General features: G+C 39.0%; 1 protein-coding gene across 5 annotated transcripts in view; it reads right to left on the bottom strand.

Moving 5' to 3' along the window:
• Positions 1 to 27,610, bottom strand: part of shi (dynamin-1 shibire) — a 187,468-nt gene that overhangs the window by 40,042 nt on the left and 119,816 nt on the right. The window contains exons 15-16 of one of the 5 annotated variants that reach the window (XM_071657885.1): positions 23,856 to 24,044; positions 9,056 to 9,200 (exon numbers count right to left, since the gene is read on the bottom strand). In XM_071657885.1, the coding sequence (XP_071513986.1) occupies positions 9,062 to 9,200; positions 23,856 to 24,044 (328 nt within the window). In that variant the 3' untranslated portion in view covers positions 9,056 to 9,061. Of the gene's footprint in view, positions 1 to 8,041; positions 9,237 to 23,855; positions 24,045 to 27,610 lie in introns of those variants that run through there. The other 4 variants (XM_071657886.1, XM_071657887.1, XM_071657889.1 and 1 more) reach the window with 4 other exon arrangements.

The following is a 27,610-nucleotide window of genomic DNA, read 5'->3' on the forward strand; positions in this document are numbered from 1 at the left end:
AGATGTTCTGGAAGGAGGTAAATAAAGTGCGTAAGACAAGGGAGCAAATGGGAACTTCAGTGAAGGGGCTAATGGGGAGGTGATAACAAGTAGTGGTGATGTGAGAAGGAGATGGAGTGAGTATTTTGAAGGTTTGTTGAATGTGTTTGATGACAGAGTGGCAGATATAGGGTGTTTTGGTCAAGGTGGTGAGCAAAGTGAGAGGGTTAGGGAAAATGATTTGGTAAACAGAGAAGAGGTAGTAAAACCTTTGCGGAAGATGAAAGCTGGCAAGGCAGCAGGTTTGGATGGTATTGCAGTGGAATTTATTAAAAAAGGGGGTGACTGTATTGTTGACTGGTTGGTAAGGTTATTTAATGTATGTATAATTCATGGTGAGGTGCCTGAGGATTGGCAGAATGCGTGCATAGTGCCACTGTATAAAGGCAAAAGGGATAAGAGTGAGTGCTCAAATTACAGAGGTATAAGTCTGTTGAGTATTCCTGGTAAATTATATGGGAGGGTATTGATTGAGAAGGTGAAGGCATGTACAGAGCATCAGACTGGGGAAGAGCAGTGTGGTTTCAGAAGTGGTGTGGATCAGGTGTTTGCTTTGAAGAATGTATGTGAGAAGTACTTAGAAAAGCAAATGGATTTGTATGTAGCATTTATGGATCTGGAGAAGGCATATGATAGAGTTGATAGAGATGCTCTGTGGAAGGTATTAAGAATATATGGTGTGGGAGGCAAGTTGTTAGAAGCAGTGAAAAGTTTTTATCGAGGATGTAAGGCATGTGTACGTGTAGGAAGAGAGGAAAGTGATTGGTTCTCAGTGAATGTAGGTTTGCGGCAGGGGTGTGTGATGTCTCCATGGTTGTTTAATTTGTTTATGGATGGGGTTGTTAGGGAGGTGAATGCAAGAGTTTTGGAAAGACGGGCAAGTATGAAGTCTGTTGGGGATGAGAGAGCTTGGGAAGTGAGTCAGTTGTTGTTCGCTGATGATACAGCGCTGGTGGCTGATTCATGTGAGAAACTGCAGAAGCTGGTGACTGAGTTTGGTAAAGTGTGTGAAAGAAGAAAGTTAAGAGTAAATGTGAATAAGAGCAAGGTTATTAGGTACAGTAGGGTTGAGGGTCAAGTCAATTGGGAGGTAAGTTTGAATGGAAAAAAACTGGAGGAAGTAAAGTGTTTTAGATATCTGGGAGTGGATCTGGCAGCGGATGGAACCATGGAAGCGGAAGTGAATCACAGGGTGGGGGAGGGGGCAAAAATCCTGGGAGCCTTGAAGAATGTGTGGAAGTCATGAACATTGTCTCCGAAAGCAAAAATGGGTATGTTTGAAGGAATAGTGGTTCCAACAATTTTGTATGGTTGCGAGGCGTGGGCTATGGATAGAGTAGTGTGCAGGAGGGTGGATGTGCTGGAAATGAGATGTTTGAGGACAATATGTGGTGCGAGGTGGTTTGATCGAGTAAGTAACGTAAGGGTAAGAGAGATGTGTGGAAATAAGAAGAGCGTGGTTGAGAGAGCAGAAGAGGGTGTTTTGAAATGGTTTGGGCACATGGAGAGAATGAGTGAGGAAAGTTTGACAAAGAGGATATATGTGTCAGAGGTGGAGGGAACGAGGAGAAGTGGGAGACCAAATTGGAGGTGGAAATATGGAGTGAAAAAGATTTTGAGTGATCGGGGCCTGAACATGCAGAAGGGTGAAAGGCGGGCAAGGAATAGAGTGAATTGGATCGATGTGGTATACCGGGGTCGACGTGCTGTCAATGGATTGAATCAGGGCATGTGAAGCGTCAGGGGTAAACGATGGAAAGTTCTGTGGGACCTGGATGTGGAAAGGGAGCTGTGGTTTCAGGCATTATTGCATGACAGCTAGAGACTGAGTGTGAACGAATGGGGCCTTTGTTGTCTTTTCCTAGCGCAACCTCGCACACATGAGGGGGGAGGGGGATGTTATTCCATGTGTGGCGAGGTGGCGATGGGAATGAATAAAGGCAGACAGTGTGAATTGTGTGCATGTGCATATATGTATATGTCTGTGTGTGTATATATATGTGTACATTGAGATGTATGGGTATGTATACTTGCGTGTGGGGACGTGTATGTATATACATGTGCATGGGGGTAGGTTCGGCCATTTCTTTTGTCTGTTTCCTTGCGCTACCTCGCAAACGCGGGAGACAGCAACAAAGCAAAATAATAATAATAATATATATATATATATATATATATATATATATATATATATATATATATATATATATATATATATATATTTTTTTTTTCATACTATTTGCCATTTCCCCCGATAGCGAGGTAGCGCTAAGAACAGAGGAGTGGGCCTTTGAGGGAATATCTTCACCTGGCCCCCTTCTCTGTTCCTTCTTTTGGAAAATTAAAAAAAAAAAAAAAAAAACGAGAGGGGAGGATTTCCAGCCCCCCGCTCCCTTCCCTTTTAGTCACCTTCTACGACACGCAGGGAATACGTGGGAAGTATTCTTTCTCTCCTATCCCCAGGGATATATATATATATATATATATATATATATATATATATATATATATATATATATATATATATATATATGTATATATATATATATTGGAAAGGATCACAATTTTGCGCGTGATCAAGATATTCCTATGAGTCCACGGGGAAAATGAAAGACGAAAAGTTCCCAAAACAATGTTTTGGACAATCACATGTTTACCAAATGGTGTCCTAGCTTTGTCTCTTCGATTTATATCAACTGACTGTTATATTTCTCTCTTGTGTCTCCCCTGATGATGTGATTATTACAGAAAAGTGCACTTGGGAACTTTTCGTGTTTCATTTTCCCTATGGACTATATATATATATATATATCTTTCTTTCATACTATTCGCCATTTCCCGCATTAGCGAGGTAGCGTTAAGAACAGAGGACTGGGCCTTAGAGGGAATATCCTCACCTGGCCCCCTTGTCTGTTCCTTCTTTTGGGGGAAAAAAAAAAAAAAAAAAAGCCCATACACACACATATACATACCTATACATTTCAATGTATACATACATATACATACACAGATATATACATATATACATATGAACATATTAATACTTGCTGCCTTCATCCATTCCTGTTGCCACCCCGCCACACATGAAACAGCACACACACACACACACAAACCCCGCGAGGAAGCGCTAGGAAAAGACAAAAAAAAGCCACACTCGTTCACACTCAGTCTCTAGCTGTCATGTGTAATGCACCCAAACCACAGCTCCTTTCCACATCCAGGCCCCACAAAACTTTCCATGGTGTATTACCCCAGACGCTTCACATACCCTGGTTCACTCCATTGACAGCACGTTGGCCCCAGTATACCACATCATTCCAATTCACTCTATTCCTTGCATGCCTTTCACCCTCTTGTATGCAAACCCTCGATTCAATGGAATAATGGGGAGAAGGGGTGTCCGTTAATGCTGAAAGTCTGTTAAATTGAATGTAACCTGTAGGCCATTTTTTAATAAAATATACAGTTCACACACTTTCTTTTAACTCCTCTCTCACTTGATGCCATTTTGAATTGTAAGGATTGCAAAATTATTTTTAATAAATAGTCACAATTATCTATACAAAGTGAGTCTACCCCATGTTACCAAAAACTATTGTGATCTGAAATGAGCATGGTGATGTGTTTGAGATTTTTGACACAATTCTAACCAACAGCACTTGAGCCTCCCACCCTTACCATTCTATGACTAACCACCAACCCCAAAGTAGAAGTAAAAAGCTTACCCTGCCTCATATTTCAAAAACCTCTACTCACAGATCCCCCCACCCCTCACATACAGAACAATGACAAAATGCATAGAGAATGAAATAATCTAGCTAACACTAAACAACTTACCTATCAACCTCCATACATACACCTATCAGAAAAACACCTATCAGAAAACACACTCCCCAGACGGAGTAGCAACAGGAATGGATGAAGACATGAATATGTACATGTGTATATATGTATATGTCTGTGTATGTATAAGTTGTGTATGTATATGTTCATATGCATAAGTTGTGTATGTATATGTATATAAGTGGATGGGCTATATTTCGTCTGTTTCCTGGCGATACCTCACTGACACAGGAAACAGCAATTAAGTATAGTAATAATAATAATAATAATAATAATAATAATAATAATAATAATAATAATAATAATAATATCAAAAATAATACTAATAATAACAAATCATCATCCCTGGGTATGGGAGAGAAAGACTACTTCCCATATCTTCCCTGTTTATTGCAGAAGGCAATTAAAAGGGGTGGGAGCCAGAGGCTGGAAATCCTCCCTTCCAGATTTTACTTCTCCAAAGGAAGGAACAGAGAAGGTGACCAAGTGAGGATTTTTCCCTCTAAAGCTCAATCCTTTGCTCTTGATGCTACCTCACAAATGTGAGAAATGGGGGGATGCTATTTCATGTGTGGCAGGGTGGTGACGGGAATGGATGAAGGCAGCAAGTATGAATATGTACATGTGTATATATCTATATGTTTGTGTATGTATATATGTCTGTGTATGTTTATGTTGAAATGTATGAATGTATATGTGTGTTTATGTATATGCATGTGCATGTGGGTGGTAGGGCCATTCTTCTGTTTCCCTGCACTACCTCGCTGACGCGGAAAACGTGGTTAAGTATAATAAATAAATAAATAAATGAATAAATAAATAAACATATACATTATATATATATTATATATATATATAATATATATGGTTTGAAAGAAAGATATATATATATTTTTTTTTTTTTTCATACTATTCGCTATTTCCCGCGATAGCGAGGTAGCGTTAAGAACAGAGGACTGGGCCTTTGAGGGAATATCCTCACCTGGACCTCTCCTCTGTTCCTTCTTTTGGAAAAAAAAAAAAAAAAAACGAGAGGGGAGGATTTCCAGCCCCCCGCTCCCTTCCCTTTTAGTCGCCTTCTACGACACGCAGGGATAGGGATAGGGGAGAAAGAATACTTCCCACGTATATATATATATATATATATATATATATATATATATATATATACTATTTGCCATCTCCCGCTTTAGCGAGATAGCGTTAAGAACAGAGGACTGAGCCTTTGAGGGAAATCCTCACTTGGCCCCCTTCTCTGTTCCTTCTTTTGGAAAATCAAAAGCGAGAGGGGAGGATTTCCAGCCCCTCCCGCTCCCTCCCTTTAGTCGCCTTCAATGACACGCAGGGAATACGTGGGAAGTATTCTTTCTCCCCTATCCCCAGCTAGAGACTGAGTGTGAACGAATGTGGCCTCTGTTGTCTTTTCCTAACGCTATCTCGCGCACATGCAGGGGGGAGGGGGTTTTCATTTCATGTGTGGTGGGGTGGCGATGGGAATGAATAAGGGCAGACAGTATGAATTATGTACATGTGTATATATGTATATGTCTGTGTGTGTATATATATGTATACGTTGAGATGTATAGGTATGTATATGTGCGTGAGTGGACATGTATGTATATACATGTGTATGTGGGTGGGTTGGGCCATTCTTTCGTCTGTTTCCTTGTGGTACCTAGCTAACACGGGAGACAGCACCAAAGTATAATAAAAAAATATATATATAAATATATAAATATATGTATATACATGTTTGTATATACATGTGTAGGGGGGTGGGTTGGGCCATTTCTTTCGTCTGTTTCCTTGCACTACTTCGCAAACGCGGGTGACAGCGACAAAGCAAAATAATAATAATAATATTGTTTGTGTGTGTGTGTGTGTGTTACACCTGTAAGAAGTTACACAGCGAGTGAACAGTCGCCTTTGGTAAGTCTGCGCTATCATCAGTTGATGAAAGAGAATGCAGTCTCATCAAAGACTTTGCTTCAAAGGTGTCGATCCTGTTCCTGCTACTGAGTGAAGTGCAGCCCTGGAGCTCAGAAGTCTCTGGAAAAGGAGTCCAGGATAACACCAGGACCCTTTCAAAAAGAAGTCTTAGGGTAATCATTAATAAATGAATATATATATATCTTTCTTTCTTTCATACTATTCGCCATTTCCCACATTAGCGAGGTAGCGTTAAGAACAGAGGACTGGGCCTTTGAGGGAATATCCTCATCTGGCCCCCTTCTCTGTTCCTTCTTTTGGAAAATTAAAAAAAAAAAAATTGAGAGGGGAGGATTTCCAGCCCCCCGCTCCATTCCCTTTTAGTCGCCTTCTACGACATGCAGGGAATACGTGGGAAGTATATATATATATATATATATATATATATATATATATATATATATATATATATATATATATATACTGGAAAGTATCACAATTTTGCACGTGATCAAGTATATTCCTTTGAGTCCTCCACGGGGAAAATGAAACGCAATAAGTTCCCAAGTGCACTTTCGTGTAATAATCACATCATCAGGGGAGACACAAGAGAGAAATATAAGTCAGTTGATATACAACGATGAGATGTAGCTAGGACACCATTTGGTAAACATGTGATTGTTCAAGACAGACAATGGGCATGTCATAAACTTATTATGTAGACAAGAAGGTGAATTGTTTACAAATATTATCAATGATACAGTTATCCAATTTGTATAGACCTTCACTATTATTAAGATTATAATTCTTTGTGAATTCAACAATAGAAGGTTCAATGATATTTCTCGTGGTATTGGAGTTAGAGTTAATAACTGAGATGGCATTACTCCAGTCAATACAATGATCATAGTTTTTAACGTGATTAAACAAAGCATTTGATTCTTGTCCTGTTCTTGTACTATATTCATGTTGCTTAAGTCTAGCAGAAAGATCCTTACCAGTCTGCCCAACATAAAACTTATCACAATTTCAGCAAGGCACTTTATAGATGCACCCAGGAGAATTTTCTGGTGAATTCCTGATTTTAAGATATTCTTTATAGTATCATTGTTGCTGAAGGCAACATTTACATTTAGAATGCATGATCCATAGGCAAGGAAACAAGTTTAAGTTTAGCATATACAGAAAACCTACCAATGTATGCTCATATATCCATTATTACTCATCTTAACATGACAGAGTTAAATCATTATCATTTCAATCCATGTTCCTTAGGGCATTACGTATTTGCAGTCCAGAGTACATTGATAATGAGTTTAAGAAGATATATTCTACTGGATCCAAGTTGAAGTACCCTAGATCTTTCACTGATAAATCCCTTAAGTTAGCAAAGAAATCATTTTACAGAGTTGAGTCCAAGCCTACCAATGACACCAAGAATCTTATAGTTCTCCCTTTTAATAATAATTCTACTTTACTTCCTTTTCTTTCTTTTAAACTATTCGCCATTTCCCGCGTTAGCGAGGTAGCATTAAGAACAGAGGACTGGGCCTTTGAGGGAATACCCTCACCTTTACTTCCTATGTTGCTTAAATCCTTTAATGTAAATGTTGCCTTCAGCAACAATAATACTATAAAGAATATCTTAATCAGGAACTCATAAGAAAATTCTCATGGGTGCATCTATAAAGTGCCTTGTAGAAATTGTGAAAAGTTTTACGTTGGGCAGACTGGTAAGGATCTTTCTGTTAGACTTAAGCAACATAAATATAATATAAGAACTGGACAAGAATCAAATGCCTTGTTTAATCACGTTAAAAACTATGATCATTGTATGGACTGGAGTAAGGCCATCTCAGTTATTAACTCTAACTCCAATACTGCGAGAAATATCAATGAATCTTCTATTATCAAACACAAAAAGAATTATAATCTTAATATTAGTAAAGGTCTATACAAATTGGATAACTTATTGTTGATAAAATTTGTACACAATTCACCTTCTTGTCTACCAAATAAGTTTATGATACACTCGTTGTCTGTCTTGGACAATCACGTTTACCAAATGGCATCCTAACTATGTCTCTTCATTGAATATCAACTGACTGTTATATTTCTCGTGTCTCCCCTGATCTTGTGATTATTACACAAAAGTGCACTTGGGAGCTTATCATGCTTCGTTTTCCCCGTGGGCTCATAGGAATATATATATATATATACATATACATATATATATATATATATATATATATATATATATATATATATATATATATATATACATATATATATATATATATATCAAATATGAATCAAAACGAGTGTATAAGATGAACAGAAAACAGAAAGTGATTGCTACAAGCTCAGCTGGCTGATGGGCACATTTTTATACAAATAACTGAATAGGGTAAAAAAAAAAAAATCACACTGGGATTTCAGAAAAAGCCTTGTGAAACAGACATGGTACACTCAGAGGAAGGTTTAAAATGATCTGAGAAGTTGCTGAAAGCTGACGGACGGACAACGGATGGATGGACAAGGGGCCATACTATGGTGACTGTTCAGCCAGCTGAGCTAATAAATGACAAAAAAATAAATAGAGGAATCCCGGCTTCCACCAGTGGCTATGAGAGAGATACCCACAGGCAAGTGGGTGTGCAAACAGGCTGGTTAACATAAGTGACAGTCCTAACAATGCTGAAAACTTTATAATCAACAATTAAAACATATAAGCTTCAAAAACATTATCTCCAACTTGTGACATCCTACAAGAAAGAATATTTTAAATGTAAAACCTGAGAGCACATTAATCATCACTGTTCAACACCTTTTTACAAGAAGCAACTTCTTCCAAAATATAAATACAAACACTAATGTAAAAGGATTTTAGTAAAAAGATAATTATGAATCATATGTCATATCACAAATACTTTTGTAGAGATAATATCATACGAATTCATGTCATATATTATAACTTAGATAAAGCAACTCTATATAAATGAGTATAATTAAATATATCACTGCCACAGCCACTTGCATTACAGCAGTTACACAGAGGCAGAATTTTACCGATTAAAAAGGCTTCCTGTTTCCTCTAAGGCTATTTATACAAGTAACATACCTTTTATACTCTTTCAAGAAATTAGATTTTCAAAGGGCAATTATATCTTTCCTTTTCTGAGCACTTCCTTGAACAAACAAAAAAAGAACAATAAATCATGCAAATTCCAGTATCTTTACGTACAAATAACTACTTCTTGAAAGCAAAGTTTGCGGCGATTTCGTTGGTGGCAGCGTTGATTGCAGCACTTACAGCAGCATTGGTGGCCGCTTGCTGCGCACGCTGGAGAAGAGGGGGTTGGGTTGTCACACTTCCACCTCCCGGTCGGCTGGAGGTGAGGGATGGAGGAGGCTATCAACGGCGGCTACAAACAAAAAGGGGCAGCAGCATCATGCCAGATAGGTGTTAGTGACTTGGACTATTAGTAAATGCAAAAACTACAACCAGTAACTCATGCTTTACTTCAGGATTAAATAATGAGTGAATAAATCTATGAATCAGAGAGAGATAGAGACCTATGCGATTTTGCAAATGGGAAAGGTTAGCATTGAGTTAAGAATATAGAGTAGTGTGTGTTACCTCTCTAGTGCTTGTGTGAATTAAAGTCTGTCTCTGAACTTTGCTAGCAACCCAGCCAAGGGAAGAGAACCTGACAGCTAAAGTAGTGCTGATTCCCCCTAAAAAAAAAGAGAGAGAGAGAGAGAGAGAGAGAGAGAGAGAGAGAGAGAGAGAGAGAGAGAGAGAGAGAGAGAGAGAGAGAGAGAGAGAGAGAGAGAGAGAGAGAGAGAGAGAGAGAGAGAGAGAGAGAGAGAGAGAGAGAGAGAGAGAGAGAGAGAGAGAGAGAGAGAGAGAGAGAGAGAGAGAGAGAGAGAGAGAGAGAGAGAGAGAGAGAGAGAGAGAGAGAGAGAGAGAGAGAGAGAGAGAGAGAGAGAGAGAGAGAGAGAGAGAGAGAGAGAGAGAGAGAGAGAGAGAGAGAGAGAGAGAGAGAGAGAGAGAGAGAGAGAGAGAGAGAGAGAGAGAGAGAGAGAGAGAGAGAGAGAGAGAGAGAGAGAGAGAGAGAGAGAGAGAGAGAGAGAGAGAGAGAGAGAGAGAGAGAGAGAGAGAGAGAGAGAGAGAGAGAGAGAGAGAGAGAGAGAGAGAGAGAGAGAGAGAGAGAGAGAGAGAGAGAGAGAGAGAGAGAGAGAGAGAGAGAGAGAGAGAGAGAGAGAGAGAGAGAGAGAGAGAGAGAGAGAGAGAGAGAGAGAGAGAGAGACACTACAAGATTTTGCCAAAATGGCAAGGCTATTGCACAATGCTCACTGTCTATCTTCCTTGTTGAATTATATACTTCCTCTCAGCTGCAATGCCTTGCAAGCAGTGTCCTACTCATAGCTCATCTAGGACTGACTTAAGCTCTGTGTCCAATCTTCTTTTAAATGCTTTCACAGTAACTCCATGGACATTTCTTATCTCTCCTGGTAATGCATTGTGGGGCGCATATTTTTTGTCTGATGCCACTCTGGTATGTTCCCAAGAATTACTCTCAACCTGATGACTCTTATCTTTCTTGCTGATATGGTTCAAATCAAAAATGTTCCTGTTAATGCCCTCAATTTGTTGCCATGCATATATTATCATACCTCTTTCCTCTCCAGCCTGTTGAGCACAAGATCTTTCAGCCTTTCATGGAAATTCATATGCTCCAGCCTACTGGCTTAATTTGAGTAAAATTTGAAGAGAGAGAACATGGAAGAAAAGAAGTGTTTTAAGAGACTAAAGAGTGGACATGGCAGCAAATGAAAACATGGGAGATGATGCAAACCAGTGGATGGGTAAGGGGACGAATGTGCTGAGCACACTGAGAACTGTATGGAAAGAGAGGTCACCGTCTGTGAGAGTATAGATGGGCAAGTTTCATGGTACAGCAGAGCATTTGTCAAACAAAAAGTTTGGGAAAAAGAGGCTTCCACTATTTGAATAATCACACAGACACTATCATGACTACCTGTCCGTGGAAAGCATATAATAAACCTGAGTATTTGCATTAATTCATATATTTCATATTTTCTGCAAATACCTGTAATTACTAATGCATTAGGTATGACAAATCTAAAGATAACTGTGAGGAAGAAATATATGGAAAAGACAATCTACCATATCATCCAAAGAGTATGAGCTGAATGTAATGAATGTAATTACCTTGCACCCAAATGTTCAAGTGTTTTGTCGCACTTCTACTTCTCCTAACCAATTTCACATATATTTCTGGATATGTGCATAACTATATTATCAGATAAAGAGCTGGGTAAGAACTCAGTAAAAAGTGTAAAAAAATACTTTGAAAAATGAGATATTTTTCATCTGACAAGTGTTATTTGAGTTTTGCATTTGGCACTAACTTCCCTGTCTCATTTGATTCCCAGTCACGCTAGGTCTTCCATCTACTGTACTGTACCACCCAATCTTGTTGATCCTTCTGTGAATATCTAAACCATTGTTCATCCTTGCATTAGGTAAGAAATCATGGGAGGATAGTGTATAGAAAAAATATATATATGAAAAATACATTTCACCTAATGATTCACTTAGTATAAAAAGATTGTTTCTATGAAGGCAATACTAGCCTTACTGGGATTTCAAGCATTCATGTTTTATGTCATACTTCAATTTCTACATCCATTTTACTATACTTTTCCAAATATGCGACTCATTATTTGTTCACGAGTTAGAAATGAAGCTACTGAAAAGAAATGAGAAGAAAAAGTACATGAAAATACAAGTTAATCTATCATTCACTTATCTGAGCAAAACTTTATTACAAGTAAGTATAAATTCCAACTCTTTTGGCTATTTTCTCCTAAATTCTACTGTCTATATAACTGTAGATTCATGCTTTTAGAAAAAACCTACTTAGGGAACTGAGGAAAAATATTTGAAAAATATAATTTACCACACCACTCATTGATTACAACCTGAATTTTTTTTTCCAATTATGAACATGAGCTATGTACTCTATCTCAGCTATTTTCTGAATTTTTCTGAATAGGAAAGTAATTACAGGAGATCCTTACAGAATGATGGGGTTACATTCCTGGCATTCTACTGTTCAGCAGAATGTTGTATCATTAATTGAAACCCATGTTATATTTATTTATTTATATTTATTTTGCTTTGTCGCTGTCTCCCGCGTTTGCGAGGTAGCGCAAGGAAACAGATGAAAGAAATGGCCCAACCCACCCCCATACACATGTATATACATACACATCCACACACGCAAATATACATACCTATACATCTCAATGTACACATATATATACACATACAGACACATACATATATATCCATGCACACAATTCACACTGTCTGCCTTTATTCATTCCCATCGCCACCTCGCCACACATGGAATACCATCCCCCTCCCCCCTCATGTGTGCGAGGTAGCGCTAGGAAAAGACAACAAAGGCCCCATTCGTTCACACTCAGTCTCTAGCTGTCATGCAATAATGCCTGAAACCACAGCTCCCTTTCCACATCCAGGCCCCACACAACTTTCCATGGTTTACCCCAGATGCTTCAAATGCCCTGATTCAATCCACTGACAGCACATCAACCCCGGTATACCACATCGATCCAATTCACTCTATTCCTTGCCTGCCTTTCACCCTCCTGCATGTTCAGGCCCCGATCACTCAAAATCTTTTTCACTCCATCTTTCCACCTCCAATTTGGTCTCCCACTTCTCCTCGTTCCCTCCACCTCCGACATATATATCCTCTTGGTCAATCTTTCCTCACTCATTTTCTCCATGTGCCCAAACCATTTCAAAACATCCTCTTCTGCTCTCTCAACCACGCTCTTTTTATTTCCACACATCTCTCTTACCCTTACATTACTTACTTGATCAAACCACCTCACACCACATATTGTCCTCAAACATCTCATTTCCAGCATATCCACCCTCCTGCGCACAACTCTATCCATAGCCCACGCCTCGCAACCATACAACATTGTTGGAACCACTATTCCTTCAAACATACCCATTTTTGCTTTCCAAGATAATGTTCTCGACTTCCACACATTCTTCAAGGCTCCCAGGATTTTCGCCCCCTCCCCCACCCTATGATTCACTTCCGCTTCCATGGTTCCATCCGCTGCCAGATCCACTCCCAGATATCTAAAACACTTCACTTCCTCCAGTTTTTCTCCATTCAAACTTACCTCCCAATTGACTTGACCCTCAACCCTACTGTACCTAATAACCTTGCTCTTATTCACATTTACTCTTAACTTTCTTCTTTCACACACTTTACCAAACTCAGTCACCAGCTTCTGCAGTTTCTCACATGAATCAGCCACCAGTGCTGTATCATCAGCGAACAACAACTGACTCACTTCCCAAGCTCTCTCATCCACAACAGACTTCATACTTGCCCCTCTTTCCAAAACTCTTGCATTCACCGCCCTAACAACCTCATCCATAAACAAATTAAACAACCATGGAGACATCACACACCCCTGCCGCAAACCTACATTCATTGAGAACCAATCACTTTCCTCTCTTCCTACACGTACACATGCCTTACATCCTCGATAAAAACTTTTCACTGCTTCTAACAACTTGCCTCCTACACCATATATTCTTAATACCTTCCACAGAGCATCTCTATCAACTCTATCATATGCCTTCTCCAGATCCATAAATGCTACATACAAATCCATTTGCTTTTCTAAGTATTTCTCACATACATTCTTCAAAGCAAACACCTGATCCACACCACTTCTGAAACCACACTGCTCTTCCCCAATCTGATGCTCTGTACATGCATTCACCCTCTCAATCAATACCCTCCCATATAATATACCAGGAATACTCAACAAACTTATACCTCTGTAATTTGAGCACTCACTCTTATCCCCTTTGCCTTTGTACAATGGCACTATGCACGCATTCCGCCAATCCTCAGGCACCTCACCATGAGTCATACATACATTAAATAACCTTACCAACCAGTCAACAATACAGTCACCCCCTTTTTTAATAGATTCTACTGCAATACCATCCAAACCTGCTGCCTTGCCGGCTTTCATCTACCTCTTCTCTGTTTACCGAATCATTTTCCCTAACCCTCTCACTTTGCACACCACCTTGACCAAAACACCCTATATCTGCCACTATATCATCAAACACATTCAACAAACCTTCAAAATACTCACTCCATCTCTTTCTCACATCACCATTACTTGTTATCACCTCTCCATTAGCGCCCTTCACTGAAGTTCCCATTTGCTCCCTTGTCTTACGCACTTTATTTACCTCCTTCCAGAACATCTTTTTATTCTCCCTAAAATTTAATGATACTCTCTCACCCCAACTCTCATTTGCCCTCTTTTTCACCTCTTGCACCTTTCTCTTGACCTCCTGTCTTTCTTTTATACATCTCCCACTCAATTGCATTTTTTCCCTGCAAAAATCGTCCAAATGCCTCTCTCTTCTCTTTCACTAATAATCTTACTTCTTCATCCCACCACTCACTACCCTTTCTAATCAACCCACCTCCCTCGCTTCTCATGCCATAAGCATCTTTTGCACAATCCATCACTGATTCCCTAAATACATCCCATTCTTCCCCCACTCCCCTTACTTCCATTGTTCTCACCTTTTTCCATTCTGTACTCAGTCTCTCCTGGTACTTCCTCACACAAGTCTCCTTCCCAAGCTCACTTACTCTCACCACCCTCTTCACCCCAACATTCACTCTTCTTTTCTGAAAACCCATACAAATCTTCACCTTAGCCTCCACAAGATAATGATCAGACATCCCTCCAGTTGCACCTCTCAGCACATTAACATCCAAAAGTCTCTCTTTCGCGCGCCTGTCAATTAACACGTAATCCAATAACGCTCTCTGGCCATCTCTCCTACTTACATACGTATACTTATGTATATCTCGCTTTTTAAACCAGGTATTCCCAATCACCAGTCCTTTTTCAGCACATAAATCTACGAGCTCTTCACCATTTCCATTTACAACACTGAACACCCCATGTATATCAATTATTCCCTCAACTGCCACACTACTCACCTTTGCATTCAAATCACCCATCACTATAACCCGGTCTTGTGCATCAAAACCACTAACATATTTGGAGGGGTAAATTCTAGACCATGAAATATCCTTTGACCACTTGCCCATCTTGATGATAAAATTCCATGAAACCCTCCCCGTAATAAACACACACACAATAGTCAGCCTTCACACAGTACATAGAAACAAAGCTCCATGCAGAAGACTTTTCATCCCTAGATCATGCAGTCTCACACTTTATCAGCATCTCCAATCAAGCCAGAAAAAATATAAACCAAAATTCTCCCCAAAAGTTACACACTCATAAAGCAGAGAAACCAGCTCAGACACAAACTCTCATCATCAACATAAATCAGACAACATATCCACTCTAAATAACCTAATAGCTGAAAGAGAAACTGAAAACTGGCAATCCTTCTTCAACACAACCAATCACAAGACCCATACCAACCCCCTTTGCCACTAATTAAAGGAAACCCACTCTTATCGCATTGGTCCACCCCAAAATCATGAAGCACTCTTAACACATTCAAATCAAATTCCCTTTCCCAAAGAACACACAAACATAATCATGAAACATTACTCAAAAATCAACCATACACCAAACACACCCATAAACAGGAGTCATGAAAAACTACAGAAAAAGAATACCTAACCTAACCTAACCTGACCTAACATGAAAAAGAATACACAAAATCCTTCCAGGAACAACTGTCCACACATCCTTCACTTTCACTGATACAAAATCAATGAAATTATATACTTAAAACTCTTCTGCTACAGTCCCTAACAACAAATTGAAATTTCACATAAAACTCTATGGTCCATTTGCAATCTATAAGCTAACATATGTATCCTCAACTACTCTTGCAAAATTCTTAACATGTGGAAACTTACCAACATAAAACAAACACTAAAACCCTCCAAACCACCAAAGTCCCACTCCTCCTACTGCTCATATTACTTCTAACCTCAGTATCCAAACTCTGAGAAAAAAAATCCTGAGCAAGATCAAACAAAACATCCTGTTCTCACCTATAAAAGATGGCTGTAAAATCAAACACTCTACCACAACAGTACAGACTGGGCTCACACATATCCTAGATGAATTCAACCAACCACATCCACCCTCCCACGTAGTGTTAGAAGCAATACAAATCACAAAAGCACATGATACTGTCCCCAGCACATCCTCACACACAAAAAATGACACTTCCCTCTACAACAATGAAAAATGGTGGCAGGCCAACTTAATAGTTGGCCATCATGCCAGTCACTAAAAACGCTTTCACCTTAAACACTTAAAAACCTTGGCGGACTTTGCAGTTTTCTCTCAAATTCTCTTTAATCTCTTCCTACATGACCTCCTATTACCTGAGGTAAACATTAAAATGAAGGTCCTTTCAAAGGCAAACAACCTCACAATCTCATCAAAACAACCTGACATCATAGCACCATCATATATGCAGCTCTGCATTACCCAACTGGAATAATGGCCCACCCAGAACAGATTGTCTGCATCTTCACAAAAGTCTTCAATCACTCTTTTAACCTGAGACAGACATGAATCCAGCTCACATCCTCCAGCGACAATGAATGAACAGTCTCCCCCACTGAACATAAGACAAACCACTCTAGACAACTTATAAAAAACACACAACATTCATTCCCCACAACAGCAACATCAATAAAAAAGGAACACACAAGAGTAAATGCCCTCAAAACACAAACTGATATCAAATTTGGACATGAAAAGATTCCCTGAACATCTCATACACACAATTTATCTTCTCCACTTGAAATCATGCCTCATCTGCCTGGTCTTCCACCATCTCAAAAGCAAATAACAAAAGTTGCAAACCACATACAACTGTGTGCTTAGAACAATCACTGGCTGCAAATCTACTACCAACACTAAACACTTTCACAATGAAACAAAGATCCTCCCAATCCAGTCCAACCTAAATATGCTCAGCAAACAAGTCTATGCAACAGCACTGGACCTCATAAACCCAAACCACTCTGTAACTAACCAGCTTACCTCTGCCTCACACTTCATTAAGCTCTACTCACAGATTCCCCAACCTAAACAAACAGAACACTGAAAAAAACACAACAAGCACAAAACACCTGACCTTCAACTCAAACTTCAGTCCACCAGACATACACCCATCAGAGTCCACTCTCCCTAGACAAACATCAAGTCTCACTCTCTCAATTCCACTCCAGACATCACCCATCATTATAACACCACAAAAACTGTTTGCACATAACTTATGATCCTTCACATGGTGCAACTACCATAAAGGAAACACTGAGCGATTACAATTCAACTGCCCTCCACTCTCTCCGCATAGATGCATACAGATCACAACACTTTATGACCTATGGTCAAGACTGATGGATGTAGACATTCCTGAGTGCTGCAGAAGCCTCATAAGGACAGATGACTCCTGAGGCAGGAAGGCTCCATAAGACAATTCCAGGGAAAAAAAAATTACCCAATCTAATTTTTATGTATGAACTAAACTTGAAACAGCTTACCATCAATATACCACATTCTATCACGATGTAAATTATACCTCTATAATTCAGCAACACTTACCATGTCACTGAAAAACCAGACAAAATCTAATGCTTCTTACTGAGAATGCTGGTGATGTAGGGTTAAGGTACATGGTGCAGGAGTCAAATGAGGGTGGGGTAAATGGTTTGTAAAGCCTTCCAAAGTAAATTTATCCATTTTATTAAGTGATATTTGTTTCCTAATATATTTGGCCATTATATTACCTAGCTTAATGTTTTCAATTTAGGTAGGTCTCACTTATATGGCAAATCAAGAATATGAAAACTTGGTGCTCCATATAAGGTGACTATCAGTAGCTGGAATATGATGTGTCTAATGTTACTTTGCTTTGATATCATTATTAAAGGTATTATAACAGAAAAATCTTACATCTAAATATTTCATTATCATTTGAAAACTGCAAAAAAAAAATGAACTTCCTTCAAATCTGTCACTCAGTGTCATTCCACAAATTTGTATCCTGATTTTCAAATGTCACTACCATGAAACATCACTCTGTGAATAGTTGTTCTGATGGGGTCACCTGTATTAATTCATGCAGAATACAAGTACCTACTGAAAAGGAATACCAGTAACAAATTTTTTTTTTTTTTTTTTTTTTTTGCTTTGTCGCTGTCTCCCGCGTTTGCGAGGTAGCGCAAGGAAACAGACGAAAGAAACGGCCCAACCCACCCCCATACACATGTATATACATACGTCCACACACGCAAATATACATACCTACACAGCTTTCCATGGTTTACCCCAGACGCTTCACATGCCTTGATTCAATCCACTGACAGCACGTCAACCCCGGTATACCACATCGCTCCAATTCACTCTATTCCTTGCCCTCCTTTCACCCTCCTGCATGTTCAGGCCCCGATCACACAAAATCTTTTTCACTCCATCTTTCCACCTCCAATTTGGTCTCCCTCTTCTCCTCGTTCCCTCCACCTCCGACACATATATCCTCTTGGTCAATCTTTCCTCACTCATTCTCTCCATGTGACCAAACCATTTCAAAACACCCTCTTCTGCTCTCTCAACCACGCTCTTTTTATTTCCACACATCTCTCTTACCTTTACGTTACTTACTCGATCAAACCACCTCACACCACACATTGTCCTCAAACATCTCATTTCCAGCACATCCATCCTCCTGCGCACAACTCTATCCATAGTCCACGCCTCGCAACCATACAACATTGTTGGAACCACTATTCCTTCAAACATACCCATTTTTGCTTTCCGAGATAATGTTCTCGACTTCCACACATTCTTCAAGGCTCCCAGAATTTTCGCCCCCTCCCCCACCCTTATCATTCCCTGGGATTGCAAATCTTTACGTTCTATGTTGCATTTTCATTTGTACAACCACTTTCATTATTATTTTCCTGAATATGGATATCATTATGTAGTCATGAGTTAGGAAAGAACATAGTGGAAAGAAATGCATGGAAAATGTGCGAAAAGTATAAAATGCCATATCATTCACCAACAATAAGTTCCATGTTTTGAGTGGAAGATAGTCACAAAATTGGTAAGAATCTGCATGCTTTCATATATTTTCTCCCAAATGTTCCTGAATAAGTAGATAATCATCATTTCATGCATTATGTACGAACCTACTGAAGAGAACCGTCTAGTACACATTTTCTTTTTCATTATACTTTGTCGCTGTCTCCCGCATCAGCGAGGTAGCACAAGGAAACAGACGAAAGAATGGCCCAACCCACCCACATATACATGTATATACATAAACACCCACACACACATATATACATACCTATACATTTCAATGCAGACATACATATACATATATACACATGTACGCATTCATACTTGCCGCCTCCATCCATTCCTGTTGCCACCCTGCCACATATGAAATGGCACCCCCTCTCTCCCCACGTGCGCACGAGGTAGCGTTAGGGAAAGACAAAAAAGGGCACATTTGTTCACACTCATTCTCTAGCTGTCATGTGTAATGCACCCAAACCACAGCTCCCTTTCCACATAAAACTTTCCATGGTTTACCCCAGATGCTTCACATGCCCTGGTTCAATCCACTGACAGCACGTCGACCCCAGTATAACACACAATTCACTCTATTCCTTGCATGCCTTTCACCCTCCTGTATGTTCAGGCCCTAATCACTCAAAATCTTTTTCACTCCATCCTTCCACCTCCAATTTGGTCTCCCACTTCTCCTCATTCCCTCCACCTGACACATATATCCTCTTTGTCAATCTTTCCACACTCATTCTCTCCATGTGACCAAAACATTTCAACACACCCTCTTCTGCTCTCTCTAGTGAACATACATGAAAAATATAATCAACTGTACCATTCGTCGGTTATAATGTTTTCAGCTGATGGTGACCATGGGCTAAAAAATCATTGAGGTATTTTCAATATTTTTCTGAATATGTGGAAAGTTATTATTTTTTGCATTAGGTAAGAATCTTCTAAGTAGAAAGGAAGAAAATTTACATGAAATATACAATTTATGTATCATTCACTGAATATAAGATGAATGTTTTTGGCTGAAGAGGTCACTAGCTTACCTGGGATCCTCTCAACAGGGAATATACAGAGTTGTCAAGTCTTCAAGAGTAACATGGAACATTACCACAATAAATCAGATAAAAATATATGACAGCCCAACCAAGAAGCTAGATAATTATTCCAGGGACTGCCATGAGAATTATGAAACTACAGAACATTAAAAGAACACTTGAAATATTTTTGAAATCAGTCCTAAATGAACAAAGAACTGATAACCATGTAATGCAGGTGGCAACTGAGAATAGTCTTATCCATCAAGCAAGATGTGCAGTAAGCGCTTCATGCTGGCTCTACCATTTTGGCTAAATCTCATTGCAAGTACTGTACTCATAGTTAGGCAAGTGCTCTTCCTTTATCACAACTGATGAATACTCTGTTGATTTCCTCCATGTCTTTTAAGTTTCTAAGCTTGCCTAAGTTCCTCGAAGATACATCACTCTAAGTCAAATGTAACCACATGGGGCTGTCCCTTATTTCATCATAATAATCTATTTTCAACCATTCTTTTATCACCAAAATTGCATTTGGCAATTCTATAACTCCCAGTTATCTTTAAATAATCATTTCTACTTTCTTTCCCCTTTCTTCCTTATCTACTACATGATCTTCCAAACCAAAAAATAATCAGTGATTTATAGTGACATCCTACTTCATTCATCTAGAATATTCTATGTGCCGCCCACATTTAGCTACATGAGTATCACTTCATGCTTTAGGTAAGAATCTTTTGAAGAGAAATATGTAGAAAAAATACAAGAAAAATGCAATTTACCACATAATTTCATAACTTAAATGTTGAATGATTCCAAACAGAAAGTATCAGTACCAGTGGGAGGAATGAGGACTTCAATCTTATTGCACCTATCTTCTAAATTTTTCTGAGTATGTAGAGAATTATCAATTTATCCATTATGTAATTACTAATGAATTTAACACTTTATTCACCTCTTACAATCTGAATGTTTTGAACCAGTTGATCATAAGAATTTGTGTGATACATGGTAATTCCAACTCTACCACTAATTTTCTCCTTTTTCTGAACATATGACAGCATATACACAAGGTAAAAAATGTAACTACCTGCATGGGTCTGATGGGTTTTAAAATAATCATTAAGACTCCTGTTATTTTAGAAGGGTTGGTAAGTACGAATGAGAGACAAATGCCCTGATAATCAAGGCAGCCCCATTTCATAGTTATTTCCATCAAAATATGAATCAGCATAACATCTATCATGGCAAATGAGAAATGTCACTAACAATCGATATATTGCAATATCAAAAAGCAGGGATACCAGTGTGATGCCAGACCAATGGGCATTTCTCAAAATCCTTCATCAATTCTATCAAATAGTTTAAAAAAAATAGATGAAAATTTTTTTACATCTACATATCGTATACTGATATAGTTAAGATTTTTTTCTTATGGTTAACAAAACCTTAAGGGCAGTATTTCATGTGTTAATAGGGGCCTCTAGTCCATAAGCCTGCATTTACATGGAAAACCACTGAACTGAAATATAACCAAGATGAGTATGATTTCTTGGTCCCTGTGATGCAAAACATAAAGGCAGAACTGTAAATGCTTTAGGCCTAACTGCTTTTCCTACTATAGATACATGTCAAGAACATAAAACTGGCTTCACTTGCACACATCCATTATGTCTTGTATACTGTACTAATAAATGAGCCTTCCATGCTGAGCCAAACCCCATAGATCACTTAAACTTTATCTTAACCACTTTATATACCCTGATTCAGCCCATTTACAGCACATCCCCTCCATGAACCACACTGATCTAATTCAAAATTCTTACCTCTCACCCATCTGAACATTCAAGCCTCAATACCCTAAAAGCTTGTTCAATTCATCTTTCCCTCTCCTTCTTGGTGTTACCCTCCACTTTCCTCCCTCCCTTTCAACTCAAACCATGGTGATCGTCTTAGGTAGACTTTCTTCAGCCAGCCTTTTCCCTTTTCGTATATGTCTAAACTATTTTAACACTCCCTGGTTAGCTCTCTAAATCAAATTGCACATACAACCACAACTCTACTTCATAGCAATTTCTGACACAATCCATCTCATCACAAATCGTCCTCAGTCATTTCTTACAAATCCATCTTCTTCCTTGCACATTCATGACTCACAGCTCACATCCATAAAACAGTATTGGAACTACGGCACCAGCAAACATACCAGTACACACAGGAAAGGACAAAGTGGATGAGGGTACAAGGAAGGAAGCACAAGAGCTAAAGAGAAAGAGAAAAGTTAATAATAATAACTATGAAACATTCACAGCTTCTCAAAAAAGATATTTATTGTCTTGATGCGCTGTTAATGGAAGATATGACGATAATACTCATACTTTGTTATGTAATTCAAAATGAATTAATATGAGCCCAACGTCACTGGAAAGGATTTTTACAACCAAAACCAAGACTGTTTTTTCACCAATAGGTAATACTACTTAAACAAAAGAGAGTAAAATCGTTAAAGCTGGAAAGCATTTTGTTTATCATGTTTATATGGCTGTCCCTATTGATAATCATTAATTCATAAATCAATATATCTTTCACTTACTAATAATGTAACAAATCAGGATGCTATCAGCTTGGTGATATCAACATGAAACAAAGAAAGCCTTACCAATCTCAACAAATTCTTTTTAACCTTCTAGCAGAGGGAAATTTATGGGGATCACCAAAACATGATTTTCAAATTAATGCCAATTGAAAAAGATGTTTAAAGAATTAATTACAAGGAAGGCAAGTACCTTTACACAGGAATACGTTATAAGCCTTGTCAGTTTTGAAAAGCAAACTTCAGAAACATACCTCTACTAAGGCAGTGCACTGATTACAACAAGTGAATTTTCTAGTTTATTTATTGCTCTCCATGTCACTTTTTTTCATACCAACTAATCCCCTCTCCCACCACCATGAACATCAGACATTCAAACATGTCATCTGTATTCAAACAAAAGGAAATGTACAAAATATCTTAACAATTCAAAGTAAAACTCAGATAACACACATATCTCAATTCTGACAAGTTTGCTCACCAACTTATGTCTTGATATCATCATTAAGTATATCAAATGTCATTTCAGTATATGGATTTCCAGAAAGAGGATGTAGTCAGAATAATTTTCAGGATAAATCAAACTACATATGGCTAAGACTAAGTGGTATGTACACCAATGGTGTACACAAAACTGAAACAAAGAACATTTGATTCATGGAAAAAATAAATCCAATTGCACCTCAACAAAATGCTCACATTGATACAGTTATGGCCAAGAATTCTGTATATCATTAAAGAAAACAATATTCTTAAAACAATCAAGGTTGATTAGCTTACTTCATTTTGATTTTCTTGTTACTAAGTCTATGAAGAAAAATAAAAAAAAGCAAAAACATAAAGAAATGACATTTCATTAACATGTGAATCTAAAAAGACAATCAAATCATCCTTATATAAATGAATGATGGTAAACAAATAACTTACTGTTTTAGCTCTATCTGTAAATGTTCACATGGTGTACGACCTTTTTCGAGTGAATCCCAGATGTTTCACAAACAACTAACTCTGAGAACATAATTTACATATGGCTCTTCAGACATCCATCCATCTAAACTTATTCAAAGAACCAATACTGAAAACACAGATACAAGTAAAAGGAACAAGACAAAATTTAAACAAAGTACTGAACAAAAAACCAGGGAACAGTCTATGCATTAAAACCATAAGTACAGCTTGAAAGCCACAAGACTGATACTTACGATGGAATGAGGGGTGGTGGTAGTGCCCCTGAATTACCCTGGCGACCTGGTGGGGCTGGAGTTGGGCGAGAAGGAATGGCTGGAGCAGGACGTCCACCACTAGGTACTGGAGGTGGTGCTCGCGATGCAGCTGGAGGAGGAGCTCGTCTCACATTTCCTCCAGGAGATGGGGGACCACTATGGCCAATCCTAAAAATTTAAGCAACATTAGCATGTCAAATTCCTTTTTATTTAATGAAGTCACTGATCATATCATTTTCTGTTTGATGCTATAATACTCTGAATCTTACACTTGCACAACTATTTTATCAATTGGTACTAATAACAATTCACTAATTCTTATTTGGTTGGGATTTTCCTATAACATTACATTCAATCTGATACTCATCAACCCTTTCATGTTCTAGCATGTTCAGGTAATATCAACCCTATGCTACATGGTAATGACGGTTACACTGTACAAAATATTGCCTTCTCGTTAGACAATTTGATATGTCATATTCGATGGAGAACAAAAGCTTTGCTGCTACAGAGACTGCTACAGAAACAAGGATAGTCTGTGAGCTGGGTAAGCAAAGCCTATGCCATGGTGTACATGATCCAATCTCTGTGAAGGGGAGCATTTTCCTGCTTCTATCTGACAAAGCATTTTCTTTGTTCAGACAATTCTCTGTGATATGCTCATGGTGTGAAGTAAAGTAGAACATATCTGGATCTCACTGTTTCCAGGTTTACAATTCACAGATTTAAGTATTTGCAGACAAAAACTCTGTTTCCCTATTGAATATTCACTAGGAGAGCATTCCCTATTTCTGATCTGTCCCACTAAGAGCGGACAAAGAACTGATGACATCATGTAACAGGGAACTGAGGTGGTGAGTTTTCATTGGTTAAACATGGGAGTGTCCACCTACCACATTCATGTCACACTGATCTATAATTTTTCTCCTAATCCTTGACTTCTGCATATAAATATAGACCAAGTTGTAATTTCCTTACACTTGAAAATGTGACAGGAGTTGCAAAACACTGTGTTCCTCTATACCATAGAAAAACATCACCACTGATTTTCATCTGCGTCTGGTTCTACCCACCATGAACTTTGCAAAGCTCATGATGAGGTAATCCACATGAGCAGTATACGAGAAGCTGAAAATACCAGTAAGAACTGATAAATGTTGAATCAGCAGGCATATTCAATGAATCGCTTGAGAAATCTTCAACCTAGATACACAAACACAGAGGACACATCACAACTAAAGAATGGATGACATCAAAGCAGCCTTTATTCTTCCACTCTTGACACTAACTCATTAACACGGGAAACGGCAACCAGCATAATATATATGTGAGTGTGTGTGTGATCACATGGAGAGAATGAGTGAGGAAAGATTGACAAAAAGGATATATGTGTCAGAGGTGGAGGGAATGAGAAGTGGGAGACCAACTGGAGGTGGAAAGATGGAGTGAAAAAGATTTTGAGCAATCGGGGCCTGAACATGCAGGATGGTGAAAGGCGTGCAAGGAATAGAGTGAATTGGAACGATGTGGTATACCAGGGTTAACGTGCTGTCAATAGATTGAACCAGGGAATGTGAAGTGTCTGGGGTAAACCATGGATAGTTTTGAGGGGCCTGGATGTGGAAAGGAAGCTGTGGATTCAGTGCATTATACACGACAGATTGAGACTAAGCGTGAACGAATGTGGCCTTAGTTGTCTTTTCCTAGCGCTACCTTGCGTGCATGCAGGGGGAGAGGGGTTGTCATTTCATGTGTGGCAGGGTGACAAAAGGAATGGATAAAGGCAGCAAGTACGAATTATGTACATGTGTATATATGTATATGTCTGTGTATGTATATGTATGTATAAGTTGAAATGTAGTGGTATGTATATGTGCGTGTGTGGGCGTGTATGTGGGAGGTTGGGCCATTCTTTTGTCTGTTTCCTCGCGCTTCCATGCTAACGCGGGAGACAGCAACAAAGTATAATAAATATAAAAATATAGTGCCATTGTACAAAGCCAAAGGGGATAAAAAGAGTGCTCAAATTACAGAGGTATAAGTTTGTTGAGTATTCCTGGTAAATTATATGGGAGGGTATTGATTGAGAGGGTGAAGGCATTTACAGAGCATCAGATTGGGGAAGAGCAGTGTGGTTTCAGAAGTGGTAGAGGATGTGTGGATCAGGTGTTTGCTTTGAAGAATGTATGTGAGAAATACTTAGAAAAGCAAATGGATTTGTATGTAGCATTTATGGATCTGGAGAAGGCATATGACAGAGATGCTCTGTGGAAGGTATGAAGAATATATGGTGTGGGAGGCAAGTTGTTAGAAGCAGTGAAAAGTTTTTATCAAGGATGTAAGGCAAGTGTACGTGTAGGAAGAGAGGAAAGTGATTAGTTCTCAGTGAATATAGGTTTGCGACAGGGGTGTGTGATGTCTCCATGGTTGTTTAATTTGTTTATGGATGGGGTTGTTAGGGAGGTGAATGCAGGAGTTTTGGAAAGAGGGGCAAGTATGCAATCTGTTGTGGATGAGAGAGCTTGGGAAGTGAGTCAGTTGTTGTCCGCTGATGATACAGTGCTGGTGGCTCATTTGTGTGAGAAACTGTAGAAGCTAGTGACTGAGTTTGGTAAAGCATGTGAAAAAAGAAAGCCGAGAGTAAATGTGAATAAGAGCGAGGTTATTAGGTACAGTAGGGTTGAGGGACAAGTCAATTGGGAGGTAAGTTTGAATGGAGAAAAACTGGAGGAAGTGAAGTGTTTTAGATATCTGGGAGTGGATTTGGCAGCGGATGGAACCATGGAAGCGGAAGTGAATCATAGGGTAGGGGAGGGGGCAAAAATTCTGGGAGCATTGAAGTATGTGTGGAGGTCGAGAACATTATTTCAGAAAGCAAAAATAGGTACATTTGAAGGAATAGTGGTTCCAACAATGTTATATGGTTGCGAGGCATGGGCTATAGATAGAGTTGTGCAGAGGAGGGTGGAGGTGCTGGAAATGAGATGTTTGAGGACAATATGTGGTGTGAGGTGGTTTGATCGGGTAAGTAATAATAGGGTAAGAGAGAGTGTGGTAATATAAAGAGTGTGGTTGAGAGAGCAGAAGAGGGTGTTTTGAAATGGTTTGGTCACATGGAGAGAATGAGTGAGGAAAGATTGATCAACAGGATATATATGTCAGAGGTGGAGGGATCAGAGGTGGAGGGAATGAGGAGAAGTGGGAGACCAAATTGGAGGTGGAAAGATGGACTGAAAAAGATTTTGAGTGCTCGGGGCCTGAACATGCAGGAGGGTGAAAGGCGTGCAAGGAATAGTGTGACTTGGAACGATGTGGTATACCGGGGTCAATGTGCTCTCAATGAATTGAACCAGGGCATGTGAAGTGTCTGGGGTAAACCATGGACCGTTCTGTGGGGCCTGGATGTGGAAAGGGAGCTGTGGTTTCAGTGCATTATTACATGACAGCTTGAGATTGAGTGTGAACGAATGGGGCCTTTGTTGTCTTTTCCTAGCGCTACCTCGCACACATGAGGGGGGAGGGGGTTTTTATTTCATGTGTGGTGGGGTGCCGATAGGAATGAATAAAGGCAGCCAGTATGAATTATGTACATGTGTGTATATGCATATGTCTGTGTGTATATATATGTATACGTTGAGATGTATAGGTATGTATATTTGCGTGTGTGGACATGTATGTACAGTGTCGGCGGAAAGAAATGACACCTCCCATTGAAACGCAATGGAAAATACGCC

The sequence above is a fragment of the Panulirus ornatus genome, chromosome 65 (genome assembly GCF_036320965.1).
Source record: "Panulirus ornatus isolate Po-2019 chromosome 65, ASM3632096v1, whole genome shotgun sequence".
Taxonomy (NCBI): Eukaryota; Metazoa; Arthropoda; class Malacostraca; order Decapoda; family Palinuridae; genus Panulirus; species Panulirus ornatus.